This window comes from Bos javanicus, chromosome 14, assembly GCF_032452875.1.
Source record: "Bos javanicus breed banteng chromosome 14, ARS-OSU_banteng_1.0, whole genome shotgun sequence".
Lineage (NCBI taxonomy): Eukaryota > Metazoa > Chordata > Mammalia > Artiodactyla > Bovidae > Bos > Bos javanicus.
The window spans coordinates 80,852,250-80,865,809 of NC_083881.1; the positions used below are offsets into that span (position 1 = coordinate 80,852,250).

At 43.7% G+C, this 13,560-nt stretch overlaps 1 protein-coding gene and 1 long non-coding RNA gene across 3 annotated transcripts in view; one reads left to right on the plus strand and one right to left on the minus strand.

The window, feature by feature from the left end:
- Positions 1 to 7,357, minus strand: LOC133260789 (uncharacterized). Its single transcript, XR_009740967.1, has 2 exons — positions 6,367 to 7,357; positions 1 to 3,878 (listed from the first exon to the last, which is right to left on the minus strand). It is a non-coding gene; the product is annotated as an uncharacterized LOC133260789 (long non-coding RNA).
- The window catches only part of ZFAND1 (zinc finger AN1-type containing 1), a 27,273-nt gene continuing 19,757 nt past the window's right edge, over positions 6,045 to 13,560 (plus strand). The window contains exons 1-5 of one of the 2 annotated variants that reach the window (XM_061439498.1): positions 6,045 to 6,150; positions 9,531 to 9,573; positions 10,508 to 10,547; positions 13,223 to 13,350; positions 13,434 to 13,525. In XM_061439498.1, coding sequence (XP_061295482.1) covers positions 6,096 to 6,150; positions 9,531 to 9,573; positions 10,508 to 10,547; positions 13,223 to 13,350; positions 13,434 to 13,525 — 358 coding nt within the window. In that variant the 5' untranslated portion in view covers positions 6,045 to 6,095. The remainder of the gene's footprint in view (positions 6,151 to 9,530; positions 9,574 to 10,507; positions 10,548 to 13,222; positions 13,351 to 13,433; positions 13,526 to 13,560) is intronic. The other variant, XM_061439499.1, reaches the window with a different exon arrangement.

Consider the following 13,560-nt stretch of genomic DNA (forward strand, 5'->3'; position numbering starts at 1 on the left):
ATCATCAAATAGTTATTTATTAAACAGCTCAACGAACATGTACACAGTCTTTCCATCAGCAGTTTTTTGTTTGTTTCTCAGAACTAGATATTCATTGTATATAACACAATGACAGTAATAAATACAAAAGTAGCCATTATGAAAAACAATAATTTTGCAAAAATAAGTTTTATTGCCCTAATTGATAATGAAGATCTATGGTGCCTCTGACTGAGTTTTGCCTGCATAGCTCTGTATGCATATTTTCTCATATCTCTGTCCATGCCTGATTAGAAAGAAATTAAAGAATCTAAGGGTTCTCAGATTGAGCTGTAAAGTGTTTTCTACACCAGCCACTTAATGAATATAAAAGGAGAGGTAACCCATCCACCTCAGCATCATCTTTATCACATAACCTTCCCAAAGTTGATTCTTGATGAGTGCTAAGTCACTTTAGTCGTGTCTGACTCTTTGTGAGTCTATGGACTATAGCCGGCCAGGCTCCTCTGTCCATAGGGTTCTCCAGGCAAGAATACTGGAGTGAGTTGCTGTGCCCTCCTTCAGGGGATCTTCCCTATGCAGGGATTGAACCCGCGTCTCTTACGTCTACCTAGAAAGCCCCTGGTTCTTAACAAAGATCATTGGAGAATTGGATTCTCCCCCAAGAGCCTGCAGAAGGAACACAGTTATGCCAACACATTGGTTGTAGGAGTTTTCACATCCAGTACTGTGCGATGATAAATTGTGTTTTTTTAAGCCATTAAATTTGTGGGAATTTATTGTAGTAACAATATAAAACTAGTACATATAACAAGGAGCTGATCTGATCTAGGGCGGGTCCTAGAAACTCTTTTGAGAGCGATGAGGAGGAGAAAAGTAAGTAAGTGAGGAAAGGAGAGAGCATCCCAGACTGAGAGACTAGTCCATGTGGTGGAGCAGAATAGCTGGTGAGTACAATTACTTAAGACGTCAATGGGAAGACAGAGAAGGAGAGTAGTTTCAGATGCTAGGGACTGGGAAGCAGGGGGTGGGTAATTTTTTAAGCCATTCTATGAAATGGGAGTAATAATAGAATATATCTTAAAGTTTCATTATAAAGATTAAATAATTCATTTAGGGGCCTGGTACATAATAAAATAATCCAAAATTTTAGCTGTTATTATTGTTCAGTTCAGTTCAGTCGCTCAGCCGTGTCTGACTCTTTGCGACCCCATGAACTGCAGCAGGCCAGGCCTCCCTGTCCATCACCAACTCCTGGAGCTTGTTCAAACTCATGTCCATCAAGTCAGAGATGCCATGCAGCCATCTCATCCTCTGTCGTCCCCTTCTCCTCCAGCCTTCAATCTTTCCCAGCATCAGGGTCTTTTCCAATGAGTCAGCTCTTCGCATCAGGTGACCAAAGTATTGGAGTTTCAGCTTCCACATCAGTCCTTCCAATGAATATTCAGGACTGATTTCCTTTAGGATTGACTGGTTGGATCTCCTTACAGTCCAAGGGACTCTCAAGAGTCTTCTCCAGTATTGTTAGGTTTGAATAAATGTTCAAGATTTGATTTTGAATATATTGTGCAAGATAAGTGTTAGGGATAGATCAAATCTACTGAATGTTACATAAACATACAGAGACAGATTAACGAACAGCTACACAGTGAACATCTGTGTAACCACAACACAGCCCCCTGTCCTCGTGGAGCTTGCAGTACAGAGAAGACAAACATTAATCAAATAATCATATAAACAAGTAGAAAATCAAATCTGGGACAAATGTCTTGGAGGGGATATGAGGTGAATGTTACAATAGCAGGATTTGTCCAAGACAGGAAGAACAAAGAATTTCCTAAGGAAAACATGCTTGTGGTAACCGCTAAAGGAACAGCAGAAGTGAGCCAGATCAAATGGGAGAGGGAAGAGTATTCCAGGCACGAAGAACACCAAGTGTGAAGGGCCTGAGACTGAATATGAAGAGGCCCCGGGGAGATAAACAGAAGAGAAAGACGGGTTGGGCCAAGATTTGTAAGACTTTAAATGCCAAGCAGAGTCATTCCTTTCTAGATCATGTGAGCTCCTTGAGATTGGGTCTTAATCAAACCTAGAATCTTTGATTCTATATCAAACCTAGAATCTTTTTTGATATATAATAGATACTCAAAGGACTTGCTAAGTTGACTTAAGTGCAGATTTCATTTTGTAGCTAATAGAAGCCACTGAAGGTTTTTTTTTGGGGGGGGGACAGGTAAATTATAATCTTGCCTGGTTAGTGTTAGTAAGAAACATATGTTTCAAGTCCCACTCACTTACTATAGCAGACGGCTAATGTCCTGGAGGACTGAATTTTTGCCTGTGCATTCAGAAGTCTTTCGCAGGTGAAAGGGTAAAAGCGTTACACTCTGAAAGTGGAGTAAGAGTGAAACCTGTCTGCTAAACTGGCCCAATGACAAGAATGACAGTGAGGCCACTTGTTAAAACATAGCTTCCCAGGACCCGTCCTAGACCCTGTAAACAAGACTCCGGAGAAGCTGTGCGCAGCTGTATTTATTGACACGCACTTTACCTGATTCTTATTCTCAAGCAGGTTTGGAAAACTCTGGTATGGAGGACCTTTAAGGGCAACGGAAAGGCATGTGCAGAAGTATGAACATCTGAAAGAGCCAGAAGGTATATCATGAAAATGACTGGGGAATAGGGCGCCTGAGAGGAAGTGGTTGTTACTGAGGCTGGAAATTGTGAAAAGCTTTACTGGTAAAGTTTGTCCTCGCTAAGCTGAAAAATCTTGTGAATAATGGAGACCCAATGGAAGATCTTAGGCAAGGAAGTGAGGTTTGGGGAAGGAAATAATTCAATAAATGGAAAAGTACAGGTTTGAGAGACATTTTTGAGAAATAATTGAGAGTGCTTAATGGCTACTTTTATGAGAGAAGTGAGAAAGGAGAGGTGGAGAATGAATCCAAGGCTTATCATGTGGCAGAGTGCCTTTGTTAGGGAGCAGATGATGTGGTAAGAAAGCATTCCGTTTTAGACTTAGAAATACAGAAGGAGAAACCTCCAATTTGGGAGGAAGTTCTCAAGGCAGAAAATATGGTTAAGGAAGTCATTGGAACCATGGGAGTGTCACTTGTACGAGGATGTAAATTGATAAATGGTCCAAGCACAAAATTATGGGGAAATGGGCATGTTTAAGCGACACTTACGGAAATCCTTCCCAGGTGGCTCTGTGATAGAGAACGCAGCTGCCAGTGCAGGAGACTCAGGAGATGTAGGTTCCACCCCTGGGTCGGGAAGATCCCCCGGACAAGGAACAGCTACCCACTCCAGTATTCCTGCCTGAAAATCCTATGGACAGAGGTGCCTGGCAGGCTGCAGTCCACGGGGTCACAAAAGAGCAGGACACAACTCAGCAACCAAACAGCAACAAGGGGAGAAATCAGCAAAGAGACTCGATGGAGACGGAAGAGTTAGCAACTGTGTCTCGGCTGTCCTCACCATCTACTGGCAACCTCCTTCAAAAGGGCTTATGCCAGGACTGTTGTACTCATTGCCTCTGACCCCACAGCAGACCACCACCGACCCACGCCTCTGCTGGAGACTCCTGGACACTCACAGCAAGTCTGGCTCAGTCTCAGTGGGGCCACTGCTCCTTTCTCCTGGGTCCTGGTGCGCATGAGGTTTTGTCTGTGCCCTCCAAGAGTCTGTTTCCCCAGTCGTGCGGAAGTTCTGTAACAAATCCCACTGGCCTTCAAAGTCAAATTCCCTGGAGGTTCTCAGTTCCTTTGCCAGATCCCCAGGTTGGGAAATCTGTTGTGGGTCCTAGAACTTTCACAACAGTGTGAGAACTTCTTTGGTATAATTGTTCTCCGGTTTGTGGGACCATCTAATGCTTCCTATACTCCCATGCTAGTGAACTGAAAGAACAAAAACATTTCCATTATTATTGCACTGATAAATAAATATTTGCCACCCAGCTAGAACATTTAACGGTAAAATTCTATAGAATCTGCCCTTGGTTAATGCTATCAGATAAAGAAACATACAAAATCTATATAAGCCACTGGTTTTTAATGTTTAATTTCTTTATTTTTTATTGGACTATAGTTGATTTACAATATTGTTTTACCTTCTGCTATACAGCAAAGTGAATCAGTTATACATATACCCACTCTTTTTTTAGGTTCTTTTCCCATAAAAGCCATTAAAGAGTATTGAGTAAAGTTCCCTGAGCTATTCAGTAGGTTCTGACTAGTTATCTCTTTTATATATAGCAGTGAGCATGTCATCCCAACCTCCCAATTTATCCCTTCCCCCAAGCTGAGCTTCCCTGTGGCTCAGTAGGTGAAGAATCTGCCTGCAATGCAGGGGATAGGGGTTTGATTCCTGTGTCGGGAAGATCCCCTGGAGAAAGAAAGGGCAACCCACTCCAGTACTTTTGCCTGGGAAATACCATGGACAGAGGAGCCTGGTAGGTTACAGTCCATGGGGTCGCAAAAGCCAGACACAACTTAGTGACTAAATCACCAATCTCCTCCAAGCCACTGGTTCTTCAAAATACCGGAAGCTGTTGACACTTGGATTTTAGTCCGAACTCTTCTACTAACTTGAGCAAATCATTTAATTTCTCTCAACCTGCAATGCATGAGACAGGGTGCTCAGGGCTGGTGCACTGGGATGACCCTGGGGGATGGAGTGGGGAGAAGGTGGGAGGGGCGTTCAGACAGGGTGCTCAGGGCTGGTGCACTGGGACGACCCTGGGGGATGGAGTGGGGAGGAGGTGGGAGGGGCTTTCAGACAGGGTGCTCAGGGCTGGTGCACTGGGATGACCCTGGGGGATGGAGTGGGGAGGAGGTGGGAGGGGCGTTCAGGACAGGGAACACATGTACACCCATGGCTGTCTCATGTGAATGTATGGCAAAACCACCACAATATTATAAAGTAGCCTCCAATTAAAATTTAAAAAAGAATTCACACACAAAAAGAATTTCTCTGAACCTGTTTATCTTAAAAAAAAAATAAATAAATAAGGAAGCTGGGATAGCTAGATATCTTCTGCTACTTCCAGCTTTAAAATCTAAAGTTTCTCTCCAGACCCAAACAAGCCTGAGATGAAAATTTTAAACAGATTTTTGAAGAGCAAATCTTGAAGTAAGGATACCTGTTTCCCAATCCACACGCCCCCTTCCTCAATGAATATTTGTTGGGAAATATTCAAAGGTATATAGGACGCACTGGATATTTCACAGTTCTTGTACTTAGCACAGCTTTGTCACTCACCCACTCTGAGGCGGGTGGTGTCACGTCAGCGGCACGGCATCCCTTTAACCCCACCTAGAAGAGCCTCTCTTTTCTCAGTACCTTTGAAGTGACGCATCAAGCACATGAAGCTTCCTACCTCCCCATGGAATGACCACAAGCTTTCTTCAGGATATGTGTTAAATGAGTCTGTGTTCTCTCAACTGAGGGGCCCTAGGCAGCTCAGTGCACACTCAGGACTTCAAGAGCTAGAGACCTTTTTTTCTGCCAGAACGTTCTTATATCATCAAGTAACACTGGTGTAGAATGAGTCAGGAATTCACACACACACACACACACACACACACACACACTTCTGAGGAAGCCTTCCACAACTCCAATTTCGCGGAAGGAAGATAAGCACAGAGGGCACACAAGCACGCAATCTCCCAGAAAACCGGGTATTTTTTCTAAGGACTAGGCGACAGGACTTGCACCCGAAGAAACGCCGGACAGATCAACAACCCCTCCTCTGGCTCCGGACGCTCGGAGTGCCCAGTCCCTCTCGGCACGGGCCACACCCCCACCTGTAGGCCCTGCCCCCTCCCCGCCCATTCCCAGCGGGGACCGCCTCGCCCCGCCCCCGCCCTACGTGCAGGCCCTGTGCCACCCCGCCGGTTCCCAGAGGGCGCCGCGCGCCGCCTCGCCCCGCCCCCTCTGCGCCAGCCCCGCCCCCCTCATCCTGCCCCCCGCATCCCGCCCCTCTTCCCGCCCCCACCTTCATGCCCCGCCCCCTCCCCGCCTGTTCCCAGCGGGCGCCGCGCACCGCCTCGCCCCCTCGCCCCGCCTCTCGCCCCGCCGCCCCTCCCCTCGCCTAGCCCCTCGTGCGCGCGGAGATGGCGGAGATGGACGTCGGGCGGCACTGCCAGGTGGAACGCTGCAGGCGGCTAGGTGATGCGGCGCCCCAGCCCCGGCCTCGGGGGTCCGGGCCGCGCTCTGCCTCCGGGGCGGCGGGGCGTGAGGGCCGCGGCGCGGGGCGGAGGCTGAGAAGGGGCCGGGCGTGTCCCGCGGGCTCTGCAGTTGGCCGGGTCGGAGGCTTTCTGGCGGCCCTGGGGCCTGGGAGCGGCTTGTCCCCCTGAGGGGCCTGCGCGACTCCTGGAAGCGTACCCGGCAGCGCCCGCTCCGGTTTCCAAGGCCGCCTCGCCGAGGAGCCGCGCGCGCCCGCTGCTGTCTGACGAGCCCGGGAGGGAGCGCGTTTCGGTGTGGAAACCGGGAAGGTGCCCCGTCCCGCCGCGGCGATCTGGGTCGTCGTCCACAGCCCTTCCGTTGTCTGTCAGGGAAGGACTGGGCTGCGTCAGCTTTGAGCCTCGTTTTCGCTGGCTGCTCAGGGGACGGACTTCCAGTGAAAAGGCCCCAAGCATCGCCTTGGGAGCGTGTCTGTGCGCTCTCAGCTCTGTCTTCTTCGGCTCCGACTGTTTCTGACTCAGTAGACGTTTACTGAGCACCTGCCTTGCTTCTGGCCCACGTAAGGGTCCAGGACATGGCCATTTCCACAGAAAAGCTCTCAGGGTAGTTCGCTGCGTTTTAGAGCTTTAGTCAGGTGATGTTCTGTCTCTGCTGAACTGAGAGACCTTGTGACACACGGAGTCCAAGCTCACGGCCAGTGGGCGTGTGGCACAGGCCTTAGGAATGTGCAGCAGGCAAGTCCTGAAGCCGAGAGCCACACAGAACGCCGTCTGTCTCTAGTACCCGGCTTGCACTCCAAATGGATGCTATCACATCTGGCTCGTGCTGTTACACATCTCGGGGCCAAACAAGTTTTCTCTCCCATTGCAGCTTCAGTCGTTGGTAGCAGGTACCCTGTCACTATTGAGAACGGCTCTGGGGGTTAGCCCAGAATTAGTGGGAGTGCTCCAGTTGATCAGTGATGACCTGTTGTGGACGATGGGCTAAAGGGCTCAATCCCTACCAGGCTTGTTACTTACAGGACTCTGTAGCTTTCACCACTGGCTGTGATCCTCTGCCATTCAGTAGCAAGGACCGATGTTTCTTTGCAGACTCTCATAGGGAAGCTTAGCCTATTGGGTTTTGACCATAAGTGATGTAATTCTGGTATACCTGATTATCAAGTCCATGATATCTACCATCTGTGACATAGTTCATCTTCCCTTCCAACTTCAGGTGTCTCTTAAAATGTATGCACTGAAATGAGGCCAGGGTCTGGCTCTTTTGGAGTTCGGATTTCTCGCAGTCTCTAGTGGAGAGCAGTTAAGATTTAGAGGATATTGTGAGTGTACTCGGAGAAGGCGATGGCACCCCACTCCAGTACTCTTGCCTGGCAAATCCCATGGACGGAGGAGCCTGGTGGGCTGCAGTCCATGGGGTCCGCTAAGAGTCAGACAGGACTGAGCGACTTCACTTTCACTTTTCACTTCCATGCTTTGGAGAAGGAAATGGCAACCCACTCCAGTGTTCTTGCCTGGAGAATCCCAGGGACAGGGGAGCCTGGTGGGCTGCCGTCTATGGGGTTGCACAGAGTTGGACACGACTGAAGTGACTTAGCAGTGAGTGTACTAGATTTCATTTAGCTTCTGGATGAATAGAAGAATGGTGTCAAGTGTTAGGAAGTTACCTTAACTCTTACCCCTGGGTCCTCTTAGTTTCCATCTAATACTTAGTTGGTCACCAAAGTCTCTAAAAGTAGCAATCATGCACATTTTCCCCATTTTAAAGAGACATAGGAGTTTTGCAGAGTAATGTGTATTTCAGTTTTCTTCTCTTTGACAAATGTATATCTACATACCTGGTATGGAACAGATGCTTACAATATCATGCTTTCAGGACAGTAGTGACAGTGCATTAAGCTCACTTCTCAGGTGAGGGAAGAACTATATTAGAGTCCTCTTGTCCCACAAGCAGCAAGTAGCCATGGGTCCCTTTGGGTTACTGTGCACGTGTTTTAAGTCACTTCTTTCATGTCTGATTCTTTATGACCTTATGGGCTATAGCTTCCAGCCTCCTTGGTCCATGGGTTTCTCCAGGCAAGAATACTGGAGTGGGTTGCCATGCCCTCCTCCAGGGGATCTTCCTGACCCAGGGATTGAACCTGTGTCTATTACATCTCCTGCATTAGCAGGCAGGCTCTTTACCACTAGCACCAACAGGGAAGCCCTGGGTTACAGTAGGACCTCTTTTTTCTTATGGGTTAAGATACCCTGTAGGATGAGATCTTTTGGAGTAATAGTGGCTTTCTCTTAAGTGCAGTACTTTCTGTTTTCATTTTGTAAAGGCAGTGTGATTAGATACATCCAGCCTCACTTGTCTGTGTTCTGTAATTTATTATGAGGTACATTGAAAACAGATTAGAGAATGAATGATTATATTCAGTGATTTGTGGTCAATTGCCACATCTAAAAACAGATGCTTTCGTGTGCTTTCCAAAAATTCATTTCCTGACTTAATTGTTGCTTAGTCCTAACTTAGTTGTTCCTTAACAGCAAGGAAAGAAACAATTCAGGACTAAATTTTTCACTATCAATCCATCTATTTAATTTCTGGAATATCTTTGAACATGTCTCTACCTAGTCACCCCAGGATTTTTCTCAGAGTTTGAGTCTATTCAAAACAAGTGAATTGTTGTAATTATTCTTGTTAATTAACAGTTCTGACCTTACTATTATCTTTTACATATCTCATTTAGTTTTTACAATTACCCTATGAAGTAAGTGTGGCATATAACACAGGTATGTACACACAATAGATATACATACACACACGTATACATATCCACACAGGTGCAATGTACTTATATCCTATTTTTATCTATATTACCTAACAATATATTTTTGATTTTGTATACATATACAATACCATATACTGTATCTATATCTATATATATATATCTAGTGTGTGTGTGTGTATATATATATAACCCAGAGCTCTACTGTTAAGTAACTTGCCTAGCATTGCTAGATTAGTAAGCAGTGCAATCAAAATTGAAATCCAAGATTGTCACTTCAAATGCAGGATTTTTGTGATATATGTTCCTCAGAAGCAACATCTGGTAAATATGGGAAAAACACTCACAGAACTTCTTTTTTTCTGATTTAGTCTGTTACTGCAAGTAATATTTATCTCCTGGTAATCTGGTTACTTCAGAGCACTTGAGGTTGTGATAGCCTTTGTTTAACCACTGCTTGCTGCACTAGGATATTGTTCAAAAGGAAAGTTCTCCTGTAGCCACAGTTCAGTGCTTGATTCCTTTTTACTTAAGAAACCTAAGTCAAAATCAGTTACTGACCAGAACATATAACATTTTCCCTTTATTTTAGATTTTCTTCCATTTGTATGTGATGGATGTTCAGGAGTATTTTGGTAAGTTAAGTTTTTATGCAGGATTTAGAAGTAATTTTAGTGTTGATATGAGATTTATTTCTAAAAAGCAGAATGATTTAAATAGTTTGTACTTTAGCCATTGATATCTGATATTCACTAGAATAATCACTTGAGGAAAAAACAGATTAGTCATAGGCTCTGATTACTTATGCATATATGTGGCTAGTCTTTAAACTTTCTAGAGTTACGTGTGTGAGTTTTATGTAAAAATTATGTGTATTAATCACAAGGAGAGAATATATCCAGAATATAAAGAATATGGTTTTTAAAATCCAATTATGATTATTAGTTTTTATTTTTATTAGTACAATGGAAAGAGTCCAACCTATATATTTCTTAAATTGGGTACTATATGGCCTTTGCATATATATTACATGCAATGTAAAACCTGGGAACAAACAAGAATTTTGGAAAATGTATTTTCAATTAAACTTTCAAGTATCAGGCATTTAATGTATTTAATAGAACACTGAAAATAAATTCTTTTCAGACAATAGTTCAGAAAGACTTATTAGAAGTAAATAAAAATAGTACATATGTTTAAGTCATTCAGAACTAGAATACTCCTTTGACATATTATTATTGGTTATTTTTGAGAAATAAAAGGAATCAAAAGAGCCTCTTGTGTTTTCACATACCTTAGAACACTCAAAGTAAAAAGGTAATTGAGGTGAATTATTTGCACTCACATTGAAGTGGAACAGTAGTTGGGTTTTAAAACTTATGAGACTATAGGCGCTCTGTCTTTTGTTTGTCTTTTCAGCTAATTCTTGTATGCAGAGTTGTTAATGTGGTGTGAGTGTAATTAATCTTAAGGATTTAACCATTAAAATATCTCAAATTTCTGCAGTTATCTTTAAGTACGTTATTTGATTACATGTAAATAAACACTTTTCTGTTGTTGTTATTTAAGCCTTGAACACAGGAGCAGAGAGTCCCATAGCTGTCCTGAGGTATGTTAATATCTCCTAGTGAAACGTGTTTGTATTTCAGAATTAGATTCTATTTATCTGTTTGTTTTGGTTGTGCTGTGTCTTCCTTGCTGCTCACAGGCCTTCTGTAATTGCAGAGAACAGGGACTCCTTTCTGGTCTCAGGACGAGGGCTCTAGGCACCGAGGTGCAGTGGAGCTGTGTTCAGATTCGGGCTCGTGGGCTTCAGTGACTGTGACTCCAGGCCCCAGAAGGCACGGGCTCCAGTAGTTGTGGCCCATGGGCTTCAGTTGCTCCACGGCGTGTGGGATCTTTCTGGACCAAGGATCGAACACACGTCCCCTGCATTGGCAGGCGAACTCCTGTCCACTGTTTTGCCAGGGAAGTCTTGATTCTGATTAAAATTTGGCATACTAAACTGATTTATAAGAGACTGTTACTTTATATTTTTTCCCAATTTGTTTTAAAAATAAACTTGCCTACTTGGTATTTATAAATTTTTATTCTTATAATTTTCATTCCTTTATACTACCATTCTGTGGAGGTAGCCCACTTTTAGCTTCAGGCTCTATATTTCTAAATATGTAATGGAATTAACATCCTCATCATATGCTCCCTCCAGTTTGCTTCACTGTTGTGCTCATTTTCACTGGTGCCTGGGGTTAGGATTCTGTGGTAATAAACTGTGCTGACTCCATCAGCCTTAGATCATCAGGAGCAAACCTGCAGTCCAGCAAAATCCCTACCCTAATTCTGACCACGTCAAAGATTAAAAAGAGCTGTTAGATAAAAGCCAAAATACCGTCTTTATGACATGTAAAGAATAAGTTGAATGATGAAGCTTAATGTAGAGCCAAAAAGATCTTCAAAGAAAATCCAGAATTAGGTGGATTTGCCACCTGTCACAGCAGTGCTGCACCAGGTTAGGCCTCTTAGGAAATAAAGAGAAAGCTGAGCCTAATTTTCCTGAATTTGTAATCAGAGAAGTTGCTCCACCTCCTTTGGGTCAGAGGTCGGCTGGACGTTAAACTGAATTCACTCCATTTGGAAAGAAGCATTTGCCTGCCATTTTGCAGTTGATATTTATTCCTTCCCACCATTTACCAAACACTTTACCAAGGATTTTTACATCTGTTCTCTCAATTATAAAAATTAAGATAAAATGAGCTTCAGTCAAAATCTGGCCTTCTGAAGTTTTGGTGATTTGAGGGAAATAAAAATTAATTAACATACTGGTATTACTCAGGATTAACTGGAGAGAAATACTCAGAGTCATATAGTAAACATTATTTCTCACGTAGCTTATAAATCTCTGTGCTTTCTTTTTTCTTGTGATATAATTTGCTTTCTGTGAATGTCTCATAGAATGTCTCTCAGTTAGATCTTATTAATTAAATAGTGAAATAAAAATCTTCTACCTTTAGACCATTGAAATGAATTTGGAAAAATGGTTAAGAAATTACTTCCAATGAGATGTAACTATATTTTTATAGAGAATACCCTTTGGTCATGGATTTCAAGCAATTACCATTGACCCTTGAATGACACAGGTTTGAACTGTGTGTTTCCCTTACACGTGGATCTTTTTTTTTTTTTTCACTAAATGTGTGCTGCACAAAGCGATGAACCTGCAGATGCAGAACTGCAGCTATGGAAAGCTAACTGTGAAGACACACTCGGATTTTTAACAGTGTGGGGAGTTTGTACCCTAACTCCTGAGTTGTCCAAGAGTCAGCTGAGTTCATTTAACTCTAGAAACCTGGTTACTTAGTACTCACAATAGCCTAAGTGATCTGGATTTTTTTTTTTTTCTTAATTTCATAAAATCTTTTTCCTCTGGTGTAGTATTTGCTAGTAATACAGTAGGTGGCACTAGTGGTAAAGAATCTGCCTGCCAATGCAGAAGATGTAAGAGGCGTGGGTTCTACCCCTGGGTTAGGAAGATTCTCTGGAAAAAGAAAATGGCAACTTACTTCAGTAATCTTGCCTGGGAAATCGAATGGACAGGAGCCTGGCGATCCATGGTCCATGAGGTTGCAAAGATCGGAACCAACTGAGCATACACACAAAAAATATTATATCGTTGTGAAAACTTTTTTTAACTCTGTGTATCTTGGAAAAATATAATTTTAAGTGTTCTTTTACATATATTTAAGCCTCTAAAATCAGTGTGGAAGGTGGATATGACTTTTCATTTGAGGAGTGATGGGCTGATTTCCCAGTCCGTGTAAGTCACTCAGTTGTGTCCAACTCTTTGCGACCCCACAGACTATATACAATCCATGGAATTCTCTAGGCCAGAATAGGAGTGGATAGCCTGTCCCTTCTCCAGCAGATCTTCCCGACCCAGGAATCAAACTAGGGTCTCCTGCACTGCAGGAGGACTCTTCACCAACTGAGCTATTACTGGGACATTGCTGTGTAGTACGTTACAAAGTAGAAGACTGAAATCGTGGAGGAGGACAGAGTAGTCATTTTAACGTGACTTAGAAGGTAAACACGCCACAGTAGGGAAAATTTGAAAATGTGGGGCAGTCATTACAGTAATCGTTCTGCACACAATTGTTATAATCTGTGCAAGATTGTGTGGGTTGCTTTTACAAGTTGAAGCAAAAATGCTCTGGATATCGAGAATAGATTTGTTGATTTAACGTTTAATGTGAAATATGATGCCATACCCCCCTTCCACCTTTTCAGGTGACTGTAATCAACGAGAGACTGAAGTCAGACACCAGTACATCTCACCCATGCTCCTTCAGGGACTGTGCTGAGAGAGAGCTTGTGCCCATTATGTGTCCTTCCTGTGAGAAGAACTTTTGCCTGAGGTGACCACTAAGACCGTTCAAACTGTGTCTGTTTAAGTCACATGCAAGCACATGAACTACTGTCCCTCTTCTGTCGCTCACAGACACCGTCACCAGTCAGATCACGAATGTGAAAAACTGGAAATCCCTAAGCCTCGTATGGCTGCCACTCAGAAACTCGTTAAAGACATTATTGGCAAGTACCTGGAAAGCATGTTTGTTGTTTATTTA